At 46.4% G+C, this 18,901-nt stretch overlaps 1 protein-coding gene across 13 annotated transcripts in view; it reads right to left on the minus strand.

The window, feature by feature from the left end:
• The window catches only part of LOC135917043 (G/T mismatch-specific thymine DNA glycosylase-like), a 436,020-nt gene that overhangs the window by 345,802 nt on the left and 71,317 nt on the right, over positions 1 to 18,901 (minus strand). For all 13 annotated transcript variants that reach the window (XR_010569158.2, XR_010569159.2, XR_010569157.2 and 10 more), the window contains one exon: positions 15,745 to 15,990. Coding sequence is in view for 9 of the 13 variants with exons in the window: in XM_065450530.2 (XP_065306602.1) it covers positions 15,745 to 15,990 (246 nt within the window). In the remaining 4 variants the exon portion in view is untranslated. The remainder of the gene's footprint in view (positions 1 to 15,744; positions 15,991 to 18,901) is intronic.

Here is an 18,901-nt window from a genome sequence, read left to right on the forward strand (position 1 = left end):
GCAATGGCCTGCCCGCCGAAGTTGCCACTATCATCGACCCACTTGCATTCAAGCGACTCATCGGAAATATCCCTTTGTAATTTGTAGTATCTCTTTGCCACTAACTCCCCACTCCCTCATGTAATGTCTCAACAGAGACCGTTGAGGAAATGAATAAATGTGCCACCGGAAAAATCATTGGCATATATGATGCATGTTAGCTAAAGTCATTTTTGCAGTTTCCCACAAAATGTTTACTGCAAATCCATGTTGTCTCTGATGGCGACAATGGACTTCCATCGACACTGTGCGGAAATAAACAAAATATATCGTTGCATAATAGCACAAGTATGACATGCACACACAACTTTAACTAGTACATCCCCTGCAATATAGAATAGAGGCAGCAATGTAAATAGCTTGGCCATTTTTTAACAGTGCTCAAGAGACGGATGTTGAAAGTACTAGCAATCATTTCTGCTTCAGCAATGCCAGCGCGACGAAGATGTGGGCGTGTATCGTCCAGCAACTTGATCGTTTGGTGCAGTGGTGATGCAGGAATGAACGTCGGTCATGTACAATGCATCGTGCACATATTCAATTTCTCGGCACACGTGAACTTTGGCCACTGATAACGCATGCAACAGAAGTGCTTTCCATTCTTGGGCAGTGCACACACAAACGAAACACGAGAAGGAAGACAGGACAAGCGCTGGTCGAACAACTGAAAGCTTTTATATGAATAAAAGGATTATATGCCGAGTAATCATGAAATTCATGTGGGTTACATATAAATACCGTCATACACTCACAAATTATCAATGAATGAGCTCGCTTCGTTTGCCAGTTGTTTACTTCGTACGGCGCACTGCAGTAATCCATGTCTGTCGTCTGCTTTTTTCGTACCATTTTCTTCAGAATCGGCAGAATTTTACTGGTGGCATCAACCCTTTCGTGTTTACATTGCTGTTGTGACAGTTAACAACACAATAATAATTTCCGGTCATCTGGAGAGGCACCGTGGCAAACAAGAGACGTTTTGCGAGCGTGAAATTAACGCAAGCACGACCATGAAAGGAAGCAGCAGCGAGAACCTACACCCGTTGGAGATGAAATCGTTCCGCCAGGGGAGAAACGAGCGCTGGCGACTAGGATGAACTTAGCGTGCGGACGTCTATGCTGAGCACCCGGCATCTTTTTTATCCGAGCTTCGCCATGACGCGAGTCCTCGCTTGCACAACGCACTCTGACATGGCGCCGAAATGATGTTGATGTTGATGTGGCTTCACACGCAAACGCACAGGGTGCTTGGAGGCCATTGTTCTGATCTCTGAGGCTTGTTGTTCTGCCGGGCCGCCCGATGGAGACGATGCACCACTGTGTTTGCGCGACGAAAAGTGGAAACACTACATGTTAACCCACACGTAAGCAATAAGCTGGTACAGTTTGTGCGGATACAAAACGTATTATGTTCAATGGCTGCCGATTCGGGGATTTGACTTGACTACTTTTAAAACGAAACTATTGCTTAAGCGGGTGCGGTTTAAAGAGGTTTTACTGTATAAAGGTTTTGGCAAATCGGCAGGCAGGTTCTTTTTTCTCCGTTGACAAAGTGCCTCGAGCGTATTCTGGTATTGTCGTTCAGGCTCGAATGTGAGAAGTCATCACCGCTGAAATATAATAGAGAGCAATCAGCTGAGACTAAACCACGTGAAGAGTGAACAAATGTGCATCAGAGCGCACGAGAGAAATGCTAATTTGCGAACACTTAACATGTGCTGCGGTGCACTTCAGCCTTAGTTCTGTTGTTCTAAGCGCAAGAAAACATTGGGATGAATGAGCCCAGTTCCAGCAGTCGTGTCTTGATCTTGGTGCAGAAAGAAGCTGCACGTCAGCTTATTAATGCACGACAAAAAGCACAGTTTGTACAAAGATCCAGCACGGAGTGATTACAAAGCTAGATTTCACACGTAACGACCACTGCGCATTTGTTTTGGAGTGAGATCTAGACACCTATCTAAGTCAATTTACAACAGCGGGAATCAGTTCATGCGTTTTTGTGCAGTTGTCGCTTTATTGTCCATTTTTAGGGATGCCGCTGCTGGCCCTTTTTTTTTTCTCCTTTCTGCATTTACGTCTTCGTTCGTTTAACAGAAATTCGCAAGAGCGACACGAACCGCGATGATCCATTTCAGCCGCCAGTTGCTTCCCACGGTTTTGAAAGAAAGTGGTAAAATATGATGCCGACATCCCCTTCGCAGTTGTGACAGTCCTTAATGTAGCAGCATCTACGCTAGTCCTTTTTGTTCACACTTCTCACAGAGGAGCTGCCAAGAGGCCGTGGTGAATCCATTAGAAAATTGGAAAAGCAGGCCTTCAAGCAGGCCTGAGCGTGCAGACAATGCTGAAATGACTGTGAGGGCCTAGTCGCAGGTGCTCACTGCCACTGCTAGGTGGCGCGACATACATGTACAGGCAAACTTCATTGCAGGGTGCCCATGGAATATGTGGCGGTGCCGCGAAGCCAACCGAATTATTGGGCATCCAAAAAGTCAGTCGACTGTACACTGGCAACTCCTCAAGCCGACGACACGGCGTCAAAGACGATTCGTTACGCTTCCTCTCGTTACTCGAGCCAGCATTACCGCGACTTTCATTCCCTTTCAATAATATTAGAGCAAATTTTTCCTGATAGAAGCACTGATTCCCCAAGTTTTCCTTGAGTATTTCCAGACTATTAGGAATCCCTGAGAATACCCAGTTTTCCCAGTTGGCAAACACCCTGTAGCTGGTGATATCAAATCTAACCCCAGCCCCAACAAAGAGATTCGTAATGTTTTTAAAGAACTGCAATCTGGGCAGACAGTAGTGCTACAGCAACTAAAGTCTATTGAAAAAAAGAAAAAACTAGTTGATCGCGATAAAACATTCAGTGAAATTAAAGCATGGCTAGACAAAATTTAGAGAGCCTATGCTGGTATGGCGGCATGCAGATTCAATTGGGTAATCTTCATGAGATAAGCACCGAAAATATGGCACAGATAGGTGTACTGTCTGCCTGGATAAACAATGCTGAAAATAGATCCAGAAGAAATAACTTTGTTTTCTCTGGCATTGAAGATATACCAAAAGAATCATGGTATGATTCTGAGAAAATCATAATTGCACATTGTAAACAATATTTAGATGTACAGATAGAACCGTGTGATATAGAGCATGCACATCACATTGAGTCTTTCTAAACTGGAAAGTGCAGGCCTGTAATTGTGAGGTTTGCTCACTTTAAAGGCAAAGATCATGTTCTGGCTACTGCTTGTAAATTCAAAGATATGGGTCATGCCGTTGCACAAGATCTTGCCACAAGCACGCGCCTTGCCAAGAAACGCCTCACTGAGTTTGGAAGGGCCCGTAAACTGCAGTACAAGTTGCGACATGAAAAGTTTATTGCAGGTTAAAAAACCTACTATTTCGACTCCACCTCTAACCAGGTCATTGAGACATGCCCTTAGCCATCATTGAGACCAAACTGTACACTGCATCAATGGAATTGCCAGTCTTTATCATACCTGCTTGCTAATATTCTAACTGTTGTTCCCAAGCATGATGCACCATGCAGTCTAATAGGCTCATCTTGTTCCAATGTGTTACTACTAACAGAAACATGGCTTAACACATTCATCGATGATACCGTAATTCTCCCTCAACACTAGCATTTTGACATTTTCCGGAAAGATAGACCTGATAACTCACACGGTCGGGGTGTATTAATCGCCACTAACCAAAACCTGCATTGTTAACTTGTAAACCCCTCTTCACAACTGGAAATGATTTGGATTCGATGCACTGCTACACACCCGCACATCCTCATTGATGTTTGCTATCAGTCACCTAGTGCCAACAGTTCTTTCAGGCCTTTACTTTATGAAGCGTTAAATATGTTAACAAAAACACATCCTAACAATCCTGTCCTGTTTGGCGATTTTAATTTTCCAACTATTGATTGGTCCGATACTGCCTCTACATTATCTAAAAACAGCCCCGCTAGCGATTTCATAAACACATGTACAACATTTGGCTTAAAGGGCCCCTCGCCAGGTCTGGTCATTTTGGGCTGACCAGCTGTTGGAACATCAGCGCTGACGCCCGTTGTTGCAATCGCACCGCTGGCACGAGTTGTTGCAACTGGTTCGCAAACCCCAAGGTTAGCGTTGGCCTGGTGGCCTGGGGCACAACTGGAAGCATTCGAAGGTCCTGGCAAAGCATGAGTCGACTGCTAACAGAACAACTTGTTTATTCTAGCATCGCAAAAGAGCGGCCGGTCAGGTCGACCGAAGTGGAGTGACAGGAGAGCACGCTTCTCGACGGAAGAATTCGGAGCATCTCTCCTGGCCTCCGGGGGCAGCTGCTTTTATACTCTCGGAGTTGAGGGCAAGAGGGAACGTCACGGGACGAGGCCACGGGACAGCGAGGCATGGACACGCTGAGAGACATGTTGAGACGAGTGTAGTGACGCATCACCCGGGCCGGCGCCGGTCAGACCTCCTCGCTTCACACTTGGGGAGCTCCTCTCCCCGGCTGCCGCGCTTTGACAAGCGTGGGCACACACGCACACACACGCACACACGAAGACATGTGGCACTGAAACATGCCTGGACGCGCTTGGCGGGGATGCGTTACGGCAGCTCCGAACGGGCCAAAATGTCCGCCGCTTTGAACGAAGCCCCGGCGTCCGTTGCATCCGTGCCGGCTATACCGCGCGTCGTAGGCGAAACGTAACAGACCGCCCCGCCGGGGGAAGGAGATCCCCATGGTCAGGGGACTGCATCCGCTGTCCGGAGGGATGTTGCTCGATGATGCTCATAACCGAAGTCGGTCGTCCCTCGGCATTTCTTGAGTGCAGCGCACCGAGAAGGCCTCGTTCTCACGTTCAGGTTCACACAGGACACTGCAAAGTGACTTCGGGAGAGTTGCCATTTTTCTCTCGTTCCCAGCAAGCATTAGAACTACACCGAAACTCAACCGCTCAGTCAGCAAGCACGACACAACCTTCACTAAGCCCTGCCAGGCTCTTTCCCATTTTTTTCTACTGCCTAGTTCCTTACAGTAGTCTAGCAGCATCCAGAATGCGTCCACAAATCGGAAAATTGCACTAGAAAGCACATCATGACATTGAAACGCTAAACAAAAGCAATATGTTAAAAATCCTGCCTCAGGAAGAAAAACATCAGTAACAAACAATTTTGAGGCTGATTCCCACGTTAGGGGCTTCGACTTAAGCCATCGGCGTTACCGTTGAGACTCCCCTTTTTGTAACGCACCTCAGAGGAATGTTGTTGCAAAGCGAGGCTCCAGCGCAGGAGGCGGCCATTTGTGAAAGAGATGGTCTGCAGCCATTGGAGAGGGCAGTGATCCGTTTCGAAGCATGCGAAGCGGAGATCGCAGCGAGCGACCGTACACTAGCTCAACTGGCGAAAACCCCGTAGCCGCATGCGGCGCGGTCCTCAATGAAAACATCACCCCAGGCAGAAACAGCTCCCAGTCAGTTTGTTGTTCAAACCACAATGCTCTCAACACGCGCTTCATGAGGGAGTGGAGCTTCTCAACGGAATTCGACTGGGGGTGGTACGCTGAGCTGTGTAACAGCTTTACCCCACACCTTTCGAGAAAGGCTGTCGTCAAAGCGCTAGTAAACTCTGTGCCCTGATCTGATTGGTTTTCCGCAGGAAAGCCAACTTGCGCAAATATGGACAGTAGTGCATTGACTATCTCAACTGAGCTGAGTTCTTTAAGCGGCACTGCTTCAGGTAACTTTGTCGCTGGGCAGATCACAGTCAAAATGTGTCTGTACCCCGTGGTTGTTACCGGCAGAGGTCCCACTGTATCAATAACGAGCCGTCTAAAAGGCTCCGTAATGATAGGTACCAACTTCAACGGCGCCCTCGATTTGTCCCCTGGTTTGCCCACCCGCTGACAGGTGTCACATGTCCTCACAAAGTGGTCTGCGTCCCGAAAACACCCTGGCCAATAGTACTCTTGCAAGAGACGGTCCTTAGTTTTCTTAACTTCTAGGTGTCTGGACCACGAACCCCCATGCGACAAGCGCAACAGATCCTGACGGTAGCACTGAGGCACGATCAGCTGATCGAACTCCACTCCCCTGTGGTCTAGATACTTCCGGTACAGGACCCCACCTCTTTCCACAAAGCGAGCATTTTTCTTGGCGATACCTTCCTTGACAATGCAGCGTGTGTTTTCTAGGCTGCCATCCTTCTTTTGCTCAGCTATCAAAGCCGCCCGGCTGACTTTTAGCAACCTATTAAGTCCGTCTGACGTAGGCGCGATGAGCAAATCTGCAGATAGCTCTTTTAACTTTCCCGCATCGGGCATTTCCTCTCCAGTATCTGGTGCCTTCAACGCTACAGGCTCAATTTTCTTCAGTTCGGACGTGCTCTGAATATCAGCTTGCTGCGCCTCCGACCCTTTCTCATTGTTCGACAACGGCCCCGCAACTACCGCCTTTGCAGCGAGCTCCCGAACCTTCGATCTGGTTAAGGCCTGAACGCTAGCCTCACCAAACAAAAGCCCCTTCTCGCGCAGGAGGTGATCGGACCTGTTCGAAAATAGGTATGGGTACTGGGGGGGGGCAGCATAGATGACACTGCCGCCTCCGTCTCAAGTGCTCCGAAAGGTCCTTCAATAAGCACTTTTGCTACGGGCAGACACACGCTATGAGCTTCCACGGCTTGCTTGATCCATGCGCACTCGCCCGTGAACACATCGGGTTCTACGTAAGAGGGGTGAACTACATCCATCGTAGCTGCGGAGTCGCGAAGCACTCAGCACTCTTTTCCTTTCACGAGGAGGTCTCGCATGTAAGGCTCGAGAAGCTTCATGTTCTCGTCAGTGCTGCATAATGACAAAAACACGACTTTTGTTTTTGTTTAAGGACACTGCGCCGAAAAGTGACCCGGCTTCTGACACGTATAACACACGCGCGCTTGCCTGGTCTCGAACCGCTTTCTGCGTTCGGCTTCGGCTGCCGCCGTCTCCTTACGTTCGGTCGGACTACTTTCACTTGCATCCGCACTACGTGTAGCCCCCTTTGCTCTCATGGGTGTGAACTTCGGCCTCTCAAACTTGGAGCCAAATTCACCCTTTTGACCGTCCTTAGCTCCGCGAGCCCGACACGTCACAAACTCCTCGGCTAGCTTAGCAGCTCTAGCCACCGTACTAACATCTGGCCTATCCAAGACCCAGTACCGCACGTTCTCAAGTAACCGACTATAAAACTGTTCTAGCCCAAAACACTGCAGAACTTTCTCGTGGTCACCAAACGCTTTCTCTTCTTTGAGCCACTCCTGCATGTTTGACATAAGCCTGTAGACAAACTCTGTATATGACTCACTTCTGCCTTTCTCATTTTCCCGAAGCTTCCGACGGAACGCCTCCGCTGACAGCCTGTACTTTTTTAGCAGACTCGATTTCACTTTGTCGAAATCCTCTGCCTCCTCTCTCTCCAAGCGAGCGACTACGTCAGCCGTCTCGCCGGGTAACAAAGTGAGCAAGCGCTGTGGCCACGTTTCCCGAGAGAACCCCTGCTTCTCGCACGTTCGCTCAAAGTTAACCAGGAACAAACCAATGTCCTCTCCAAGTTTAAACGGCCGCATCAGGTCAGTCATTTTGAACAATACTCGTTCTCCTGCACCGCGTGCCTGACTTCCATTACGAGCGTGTTCCATCTCTACCTCGAGACGCGTCATTTCCAAAGCGTGTTGACGGTCGCGCTCTTCTTTTTCTTTCTGCTCTTTTCGTTCGCGCTCATCTTTTTGCTCTTTAAGTTCGCACTCCTGTCTTTTTGCCGTCTCCCTCTCCTCAATGGTCTCAAGGCATTCCGACAGCTTGTCATCCTCAGCTTCTAACTCAAGAATAGCCCTCAGCAGTTCTGGTTTTCTGAGTTTGTCTGAGACATCCAGACCCAACTCTCTTGCAAGCTCCAGCAATTTCGGTTTGCGCAACGACTTCAAATCCATGGCTGCTCTAAATGCTGCTTTGTCTACTGCCTACTATTGTCTTGCCGCAAACTAACCCGGCAGCAACGACAACCACAATTACCAGCTCTGTTTCTGACACTAACAAAAGCCTGGCAAAACTCAGAAGAAGAAAGTCCCGCACTCACCAAACCTCGCAGCCACTAATTCAGCGCAGTCGTTCCGCTGCAGGCAACCAGTCATCACACAGGGCTTGTTGCACTGCTCCCGGATGGTCGTTGTGCTGCTCAGCATACAGTCAACCGCATATCTTCGCTGCTGGCCTCCGTTGTCGCGATCTCACCGCTGACAACCAGCTGTTGGAATCTCAGCGCTGACGCCCGTTGTTGCAATCGCACCGCTGGCACGAGTTGTTGCAACTGGTTCGCAAGCCCCAAGGGTAGCGTTGGCCTGGCGGCCTGGGGCACAACTGGAAGCATCCGAAGGTCCTGGCAAAGCATGAGTCGACTGCTAACAGAACAACTTGTTTATTCTAGCATCGCAAAAGAGCGGCCGGTCAGGTCGACCGAAGTGGAGAGATGGGAGAGCACGCTTCTCGACGGAAGGATTCGGAGCCTCTCTCCTGGCGTCCAGGGGCAGCTGCTTTTATACTCTCGGAGTTGAGGGCAAGAGGGAACATCACAGGACGAGGCCACATGACAGCGAGGCACGGACACGCTGAGAGACATGTTGAGACGAGTGTAGTGACGCATCAGCTGGGCCGGCACCGGTCAGACCTCCTCGCTTCACACTTGGGGAGCTCCTCTCCCCGGCTGCCGCGCTTTGACAAGCGTGGGCACACACACACACACACTCACACGCACACACGAAGACACGTGGCACTGAAACATGCCTGGACGCGCTTGGCGGGAATGCGTTGCGGCAGCTCCGAACGGGCCAAAATGTCCGCCGCTTTGAACGAAGCCCCGGCATTCGTTGCATCCGCGCCGGCTATACCGCGCGTCGTAGGCGAAACGTAACACAGCGCAGAGCATACATTGTACGATAACCATCGTGTCTGCAAAGTATTACATCGCTACGCACCGCGGAAAGATTTGAAATTTCAATCCGAACACCCTTTCCCTCTTCACTCGCAGCCGCCGCGCTCCAAGCCGGACGGTGACGTAATCATGCCCCTGCGCCTACATAATCATGTCTGCAGTGTGATGTCCTTGTGGTGACACGTGACTTCGAGAATTATTCAAGGCAACATATCTTATCTGTGCGACCTGTTGCTTGAATTGACAAATTGAAGTTTAAAGAAATAATAAAACACACAAACGGAATGTCAGCATGTTTTTTGTTTTACTTCGCACCGAAGCAAGAGAAATCTACTTCCGCTTCGTCTGCTGGTTCCCACAGTCGTGCGGTCACGTGCGCAGGTACCCAAACTATGCCATTTTCTAAAGTGTTCCAGCGCGTGATCACGCTCTGTGATCCACTTGTTCTGCCTCAGTATTCATGTAGCACTGAATTAAACCACTAGTCATGTTTCCCTGTGCACAGTGCGCAAAATTGTGCGCTGCACGAATGAGACAACAGCTCGCGCATGGCATGGTCAGCGGAAATGCGTATTGCAGGGAAAAAAAAGGCGAGGAGAAAAAAGAATGAAGGCGGGGCCTGTGACGTATGTGTCATGCGATCCCCCAGGTCTGGTGTGAGAAAATGCAGAGAAGGAACTTTGCTTGCAAAGTCTAGACGGGGCAAGTGGAGAGAGCATCTTGCTTGGCAGTGGAGCCCACCTGCTGAAATCATGGGTTCGCGGCACTGAAATATTTCTATCTCGGCTATTAATGCGCCAATTTGAAAAATTTTTGCGGCAGAATGCTCCCTAGAGGACACGTAACAACTTCCAGTGTATAACCAAAATTTGCTACGGGGCCTGGTGAGGGGCCCTTTAGCACAGCTCGTCATTGACCCAACACGCGTTACTGCCCACTCGTCCAACATTTTAGATCTTGTATTAACAACTCACCCTGATAACTTTACCCCCTTCACCTTATTGCGCAATCTGAGCGATCACCTGACAGTACATACTTCGTTTCATTGCAACATACTAAAGAAACAAAAAATTGAAAAACGCTTACATTCTATGATAAAGAGGACTATGTCAGCTTGAAGCAAAAATTATTTGAGTACTTCGATACCTTCATCGCTAACTTTCCACTAAATTCTCTCAAGTCAAACTGGTTGCTCTTCAAAACAGAGATGCATTGCCTTATACGTCTTTACATTCACACCATTACAATAACAGAAAGAACCATATCACCATGGTTTAATGTATCCCTCAAATGACTAAATAATAAGAAGAAATGCCTGTTTCGATCAGCCAAATGATCTAAATCTTCTTCCACATGGCAGAAGTATTACGCAGTCGAGAAAAAATATGATAAGTTAACCTCTCAAACTAAACACAAGTTTCTTTCTACCACTTTACCAGTTATGCTGCAAACTAACCCAAAACGATTTTGGAAAGCCATTAATCCTAATCAATGGAATGAGATTTCATTTAACAATAGCTTCGGACTTCCGATCCCTGAGACTGAGGTTGCCGATCTTAACACAGCATTTGGTTCGGTTTTTACTAATGAATAATGTGACCAGCTTGCCCGAACCACCATACTTCGCATATCCACTCATGGAAAATTTCACATTCGATTCTATCTGCATTGTCAAAGTAATTGAATCATTGAAGAACTCGTCATCCATGGCAGTAGACGATATAAATGCCAAGGTGCTAAAATATACTAAACATGTGTGTAGCCTGTTTTTATCACTCATATTCCAGGAATCACTTAACAGCGCTTTAATTCCCATGACCGGCAGGTGGGCAAGGTCATCCCAGTCTTCAAGAAAGGAAGTCGATCATCACCGAGTAACTACCGCCCTATTTCCATAACAAGCGTCTCCTTTAAAATAATGGAACATATGTTATACTTGCATATTGCTAACTTCCTAACATCTGTCCATTTTTTTCACCCAAGTCAACATATGCCCCAAAAAATTATTCCGGTGACATCCAACTTGCACTTTTCTTGCACGACTTACATTTAAGCCTAAATCGCAATATCCCGACTGACACAATAGTTTTAGATTTCGAAAAAGCGTTCGATAAGGTCCCCCATGGTCGTCTCTTCATAAAGTTATCCCGTCTTTACATTCACCTGTGTGTTCTACGCTGGATTCGAGGGTTTTTAACTAACCATCAGCAGTTCATATATGCTAACTCACACTGTTCATCCTTAACACCCGTGCTTACAGGCGTACCTCAAGGTCTCGTATTTGGTCCCCTCTTTTTCTTAATATACATCAATGACTTGCCTTGTAATATTTCTTCTCATATCTGACTCTTCACAGATGACTGTGTGGTTTACCAAGGAATTACTAACGTCACTGACCATTTCGCGTTACAAGGTGACCTATCATGGATACAAAACTGGTGTAACACTCGGCTCACGTCATTATTTTTTTTTTATTTATTTATTTAGAACATACTGCAGGTCTACAGTAGGCCCAAGCAGGAGGGGCGAATACATAATATATGCAAAAAGAACAGGATTAGCAAAATTGAAAAATGTTAAATACAAGTTGTAACACAAAATACAGCAATAAATACAAGGCTCAGATGCAAAATACAAGTAACGTAGAAATAAATGGCTCTCAAATTAAATGCTGTGAAGAAAACATTGAGTCAAAAGAATCAGCTCTGGTTAAAAGATCTGGCGGACACCTGTTCCACTCCTCAATGGTGCGTGGAAAAAAAATGAGAAGGCGTTAATCCTAGCACTGTAAGGGGTTAATGATTGTGCATGATGATTTCGTGTTTGGCGCGTAGTGTTAGGTTTAAGGAAGGGGTCTGCATTCATAGACAGTTTATGGTTTTTTAGTAAGAAAAGTAGTTTCAGTCTTTGAATTTTCCGGTGCAGCTGTAACGTTTCAATACCGTGAGTTCGCATGAGGGTCGTTGGTGAGTCAGTTACCTGATACTTTGAAAAAATAAAACGGACGGCGTTGCGTTGAATCATTTCAAGGGCCTCGAGGTTACGTTTAGTGTAGGGATCCCAGACGGTGCACGCATATTCTAGTGATGGCCTTATTATTGAAAAGTAGGTTAATTCTTTAAGTTCGGGTGGGGCAAGTTTTAGTTTATGTCTAAGAAAGCAGAGTTTACGAAAGGCTGAAGAGCATACGTTTGATACGTGTTTATTCCAGCTAAGGTTTTTCGTTATTGTAACTCCTAGATACTTGTACTCGCTGACTTCGGTCAGAAGGTGAGATGAAATATTGTAAGGAAATGAGAAGGAAGCCTTTGTGTTAGTTATCGTCATGTATACTGTTTTCTCTAAATTTAGCTTCATGTCCCATTTATTACACCATGTATGTATGTTCTGAAGATTGGAGTTTAGTAAAACTTGATCATCTTGACAAGTAATTTGGTGAAATAAAACGCAGTCATCTGCAAATAATCTAATTTGAGCAGGGGTAGTTATAACGTTAGTAATGTCATTGATATACATCAAAAAGAGGAGAGGTCCGAGGACGCTTCCCTGTGGGACACCTGAAGTGACCGGTAGGTGGTTTGAATAGCAATCATCAATACAAACAAATTGTGTGCGGTGAGAAAGGTATGAGGAAATCCAACGAATTATGAAATTAGGAAGACCAATAAGTTCAAGTTTGTAAATTATTTTGGCATGAGAAATAACATCAAAGGCTTTGCTGAAGTCTAAAAAAATAACATCCATTTGACCAGCGCTATTTAGTACACTTGCAAAAGTATGAATGACAGAAGTTAGCTGAGTGACAGTGGAAAAGCCTTTTCGAAACCCGTGCTGATGGGGGGTAAGTTCCTTGTTATCGTTTAGAAATGTAGTTATGTAGTTAGCTATGATATGCTCAGCAAGTTTGCAACATGTGGAAGTTATTGATATGGGACGATAATTAGCAATCAAGGCAGGATCACCCTTTTTCAGCACGGGCACAATCCACGCTTTCCTCCCATCGGAAGGAATGTTTCCTGTTTCAAATGATTTGCAGAAAATAACAACCAGGAACTCTGTGATGGCTTCTGCATAACGGCGCAAAAAAATATTTGGTATCCCGTCAGGTCCAGCGGACGCTTTAGTTTTGAGGTTGAGTAGCATGGAGAATACGCCAGATGAAGAAACAATGTCGGGGGTCGAGTTGGGAGACATGGTACTGGGTTGAACAAATAAACCATGATGGGAAAACACACTCTGAAAATACTTATTGAATGCCTCAGAGATTTGCGATTTATCAGCAAGCTGCACACCTTGACATGAAATGCGCGTAATTGTTTTTTTCTTTTTTGATAAAAATTTCCAGAACTTATGTGGTGAGTCACGAAGAAAATTTGGCAGGCTATACTGAAAGTAATTTTGTTTAGCCTGGCGCAAAGCACTTGTGAAGTTAGCCTGATGTATTTTAACTATATTTCGACAGGCACCCCACGCTTCAGTCGTTTGATTTTTCTTTTCAAATGTATTATTTCTCGCGTGATCCAAGGAGTTTCTTTACACATTTTCTTTGTTCTATTAGGAATGTAGTTATCAATGCAGTACGTACAGATTTCTTTAAATTTATTCCAGAGTTCATCAACATTAGTTCCTCGAAACATGTCAAGGTGTAAGCTGAAGTAGTCTAACACACTTTCATCATTAGCTCTGGAGAAGTTTTTCATGGAAATAATTTTTGCTGGTTCACTGTCGATATTTTGTTGAATGGGACAAGTAAAAACCACCATGCAGTGATCAGATAACCCAGTTTCAAGTGAAACAGTAAAACGTTCTGTTTCTTGGCTGAGAAAGACGAGGTCGAGAATAGATGCAGCTTCACCGTGTATGCGCGTTGGGTGCTTAACTCCTTGTTGCAAATTATGAATCAGCATAATATCACACGTGTATGAAGCATTTATGTCATTGTTTGTACTAGGGAAGGGACTATTCCAGTCAATATTTGGGAGATTAAAATCACCGACAAGGTATATTTTATCACGGCGAAATTTAGACATGTGATCGGCCAGATCACATAAATATTGAGGTGGTGAATCAGGTGGTCTGTATACAGCAAAAAGCACAAACGATCTACCCCCGTTAGACAGTTTGAAAGTCACACTTTCATGGTTAGCTATTTGCTGCAACATGTGTGCCTCTGTGTTTTGATTCACCAGGACCGCAACTCCCCCTCCACGTGTTGCTCTATCACGGCGAAAAACTTGATAAGAGCGGGGAAAACAGTTTCATCATCAATATCATCTCTCAGCCAAGTCTCGGTTATAACTACGGCGTGTGGATTGTGAATCAACAAGATAGCTTCCAAAGCCTCCGATTTATTTACAACACTACGTGCATTTATATTAAGTAGGCGAAATTCCTTAACATGAGGTTGTGAAAGTCAGTCTTTGCTTTGATAACTGTTTTTATCACCGAGTTGAACTCTGCTGTTATCGCTGTCATCCCAGGTGTAAAGCATTTTTTCGATTCGCAGCTTGTCATTTATCAAGGTAACTTTTTTCCCTTCATCCCTTTGTTTTTGCGCTGTCCCACAGTAATTTACGCTTCCTAAGTGTGTTTCGTGAATAATCGTTCTGTAATGAAATATTACTGCCTTTTAGTTTCTTGCAGTTTTTAAAGAGTTCTTGCTTTTCGTTATAGTCCTGGAAGAACACAATTACAGGGCGGTTTGTTGCCTTTTTGCCCAGCCTGTGCATTCTGCCCACAGAACTGCAAGATACATTAAGCTTTTCTGCAAAAACTTCAGTTAGAACCTTCTTTTTCAAGTCAGCCTCAGATTCCCCGGGTTCCTCTTTTACTCCAATAACAATAAGGTTTGAGCGGCAGCTCCTGTCTTCTAAATCAGTTTTTTTTGCCTGGAGTTCATATATTGTTTGTTCTAGAGTGTCAATCCTGTTTGTCTGCTTCTCCAAGGCCTTCGTCTCATATCATTCATGAGTTTTTCCATATTGCTCTGTTGCTCTCTCAAAGCAGTCACTTCAGTGGCTAGGCCTTTTTACCCTTTAAGTAATTCTTTCAGCATTTCACTAGTATCACTATGTATCTAAAACAGTGTTTATGTCTAGTCACTGTCACCGTAATTACGATATGCCTACTTATAGCATCAATAACATGCAGATTTCAACGACTGATTCATTCGAATATCTTGGTGTGTATATCTCGCATGACTTAACTTCGACCTGTCATGTTAACCACATAATAAATACTGCTAATTGCACTTAACAAATTTTTAACATCACATGAATCAAGCAATTAAAACACTATGGGGCTTCAGAGGAAGAGGTAGGTTTTTAGTCGTTTTTCTTTAAAACTGAACAATCTTTCATTTTAAGCTATCTTTTGTGAAATTATGAATAATAATGATGCACTAAAGCAAGTACTAAATATGCAGCTGCAGTCATAGAGACAAAGTGTTTTGGATGATGTAGAAGTAAGTATATAGACAGCAGTATTCTTCTTTGGAAGCACTAAAGTGAATCGTCCTTTGGTGTCTCCTAAAATAGGAAGGGAATTGACATAATCTGTTCAACAACCATAACAGCGAGCAACTGATGACCTAAGCAAGTAGTTTGTTGCAGAAATAGGTCAATATGAGAACAGCTGTCAGTGCAGTTCCTCCAAGGCTTTCTAATAGAATAATCCATGTTCTGCCCCACATCTAGCAGGAACATTGGAAGCACAAAGTGACATGCCCAATAACCCACCTTGATTTTCTTCTTGCGGCCACGCTTTTTGGGTGTGCCAGGGCTGTCTTCCTCATCCTCTGGCTGGCCCGCCTCGGCCATGCGATAGTGGCAGCCATTCTCCGGAGTCATCATGTAATGGGACTGCTGCTGAAAGTACGATGACCTTACGAATTCAGAGCCTGACTGATGATGCTGTGACGAAGAGTTCTGCTGTTGGTGCGGATGCTGCAACTGGTGCTGCTGTGGATGATGATTGTGATGACTCTGCAAAATATGGGGGTTAAGAACATGAAACACACCGCTGTAAACCCCAACATCTCTCAACAAATGACCAAGCACAAGTAATAACTCGAAAAAGCAAGTGTTGCCGAGTAGAAGTAAGCGTATGGAGCTGCTACAAGTACAATAGAACCTCGTTCATATGTTTTGGAAAAAATAACGCGAAAAAACGTACTGACTGGGAAAATGTATGATCTGAAGTCGCCGACGCACGTCAAGCTGGTGGTGTTTCGGCGACGCGAGATGCATTTTGCTGTTTTCCTATTGCGTAGTGTTTTAAGAGGGCGACGAGAAACCAAAACGGAATCGAGTTGGTGAGCGCTGCCGGATGCCGCCGAAATGAAATGTGATGCCCACATCATGCCGCCTGCAGCAGGTAATGGCGGCGCATTTGGATTATTGCCTACTAAAAGCCTGCAGTACGCTACCAATGGCACTATGCACCACATGCTGTAAAAGAGATAGGTGAAGATGCTGCTCGCAATAGGTTTGGCAGTGATAGCTGTGAATGCAGCGTGCGAAGATCCGGGTGGACATTCACAGGTACAGGAATAAGAAATTGTGCGCGCCATCATTTTCACGTGAGACGGGTGGCTATAGTGGTCAATCGAGCGCGCCTCGCATCTTTTCTTGTTTGCGTGGGATCTAGTGGCCGAAAAACGTATATGATCGCAGTCTGCAGCTAGGAACGGTGATGTGTTTCAGTTATCGCCTATTAAAAGCATGCGCTATGCTTCCGACGGCACCACATGCTGTGAAATAGATAGGCGAAGATGCTTATCGCAATTAGATTGGCGGTGATTGCCGTGAATGCCATATGCGACGACACCGGAAAAGATTTGCCGGTACAGAAATTACAAACCGAGTGCGAGCCAACATTTTCATGCAAAACGTGCGGCCGAGTATTGCGGTGAAGCTGCCGCTGTGGGCACCTAATGTACTGTTGTCGATCGCACACACCTCATGCATTTTCTTGTTTACATAGTGTTAGATATGGCGCCGTTTCCTGAGGCTACTTCGAGTTCCCCAAACCACTTCGAATCGCAGCACAGCTATTTGAGGAATGCAGAAGCAGGAAAGTACATTCCAGAGGAGCACCAGACAAGTGCAAACAAGTTTGCGGCCCCCAGGTCGTGTGCCGCCGGGATTAGAAGGGGGCCTCGGACAATGGAGCTCAATCGTCCCCCTTCGCCTTTGAAGAAGGCATTTGCCACCACTGCGGAGCCGTACCACCGGGAGCAGGTGGGCACTCGTACAATGGAGCATGAGCGCCCCCCCCCCCCCTCCTTCTCCTCCTTGAAAGAAGCGCATTGCAACTCTGTGAGGCAAAACCGCAGGGGGATCAAGTGATCAAGAGAGGAGGACCAGGCGCCGACTCTCTTCGCCGGGTATGACACCATCGCACGGGCGCCTACCATTGGCTGAAAGTGGCGTCATCTGAGCGGACTCTCCCATTGGTCGAACATGACGCGACTTCCAGTGCTCGAAGGGTTTATAAGAAGCGTTCCAGAGAGACCAGCGCATTCCCTGATTCCCTGATTCACCTCTCTCGAACTTCTTGCAGCGGGCCGCAGCGTCCGAGTTGCTGCCGGCCCGTAATGACAGTACGACTGTTAAATGACTCTCACCTCCTTGTAAATAATGTAAAATAAACCCTCCCAAGTTTGGTTTTTCATCCCGAAGTTCGTCCTCCAACCCCTACATCTGGTTGGCAGCGGTGAGATCGCCTCCGAATGCATCAGCTGGTGGCAGCGCTACGGATAAACCTTCGTCGAGAGAGATCCTAAGGAACCGGGAAGAGCGAAGAAGAGAGAGCCTTCGTCGAAAGAGGTCCGAAGAAACTGGGAGTAGCGAAGAAGGAGCGAGCCTTCCACCCAGGGAGTCCGGAGGAACCGGGAACAGCGGACGAATGAACCGGATGGTAGGGTGCTGCAACCATAAGTGAGCACGTGGTTTTTTTCCTTATTATTCGCCAGTCTCAAATGTTGTGTGTTCATTTTGATAGTTCTGGGAATCGGGAGTTTGATGCATTGTGTGTTTGCACAAATTAATTAAGGAAAACAGTTTTAACCACCTGTCGGGGCAGCTGCCATGGATCTTAGAAGGTTGACGAGGTTAGACTTGTTGTTGGTGTGCGACGATTTGGGAGTTGAGGCGGACGAACGGATGAAAACGCCAGCTATCATAAAGGCGATTAATGATAGTGGCAATGATGGCAAAAGCATTGAGCTTGCTTGGGAGGTGATACAGGAGCCACGGGAGCGTGTGCGTCGTGTACGTTTGCGAGAGCGTCGTGAACTTAGGAGTAAGCGTAAGCGTGAAGGATGCGAGAATGAACGGAAGCAGGAGCTTCAAGAACTTACTCTTAAGTGGGAGCGTCACGAACGTGAGAATCAACGCGAACGTGAGCGTGAACAAAAGTATGAGAGAGAGAAGGCAGCACTGATCAAAGAGATACAGTATTGTGATCAGTTAATGGCAGAGAGACAACGACTGTCTGAGAATTCTGTAGGTAGTACAGAGCGAAAGAATGAGGCAGCATCGAGCGGATTTTCGCCAAAAGCCGACGAGAAGAGTAGTGCCTGTGAGATTGGCTGCAGATTCATAAGTGAAGGGAAGAGGCTAGCTGCTAACGATGCCTTAGTGGCAACAGAGGCCATTAAAGGCCGCAGTGAGAGCGACGAGGTGCTGTGCCAACAGATGACTGTAGAGACAGCTAGGCCAGCTGCGAACAAATTGGCACAGTTACCGCGTGTGTGCGTCGCTGGTAATGTTAGCGAGGTTGCTAGCGAAGAAAAGGGCACTGTTGACGCGACAGACGCGAGCACCCATGTAGAGCCAGATCTGCGTGCAGAAGTGAAGTGCGAACTGAGCGATGCAGTTGAGAGTAGTTCTC

Source organism: Dermacentor albipictus, chromosome 6 (assembly GCF_038994185.2).
Source record: "Dermacentor albipictus isolate Rhodes 1998 colony chromosome 6, USDA_Dalb.pri_finalv2, whole genome shotgun sequence".
NCBI classification, from domain to species: Eukaryota; Metazoa; Arthropoda; class Arachnida; order Ixodida; family Ixodidae; genus Dermacentor; species Dermacentor albipictus.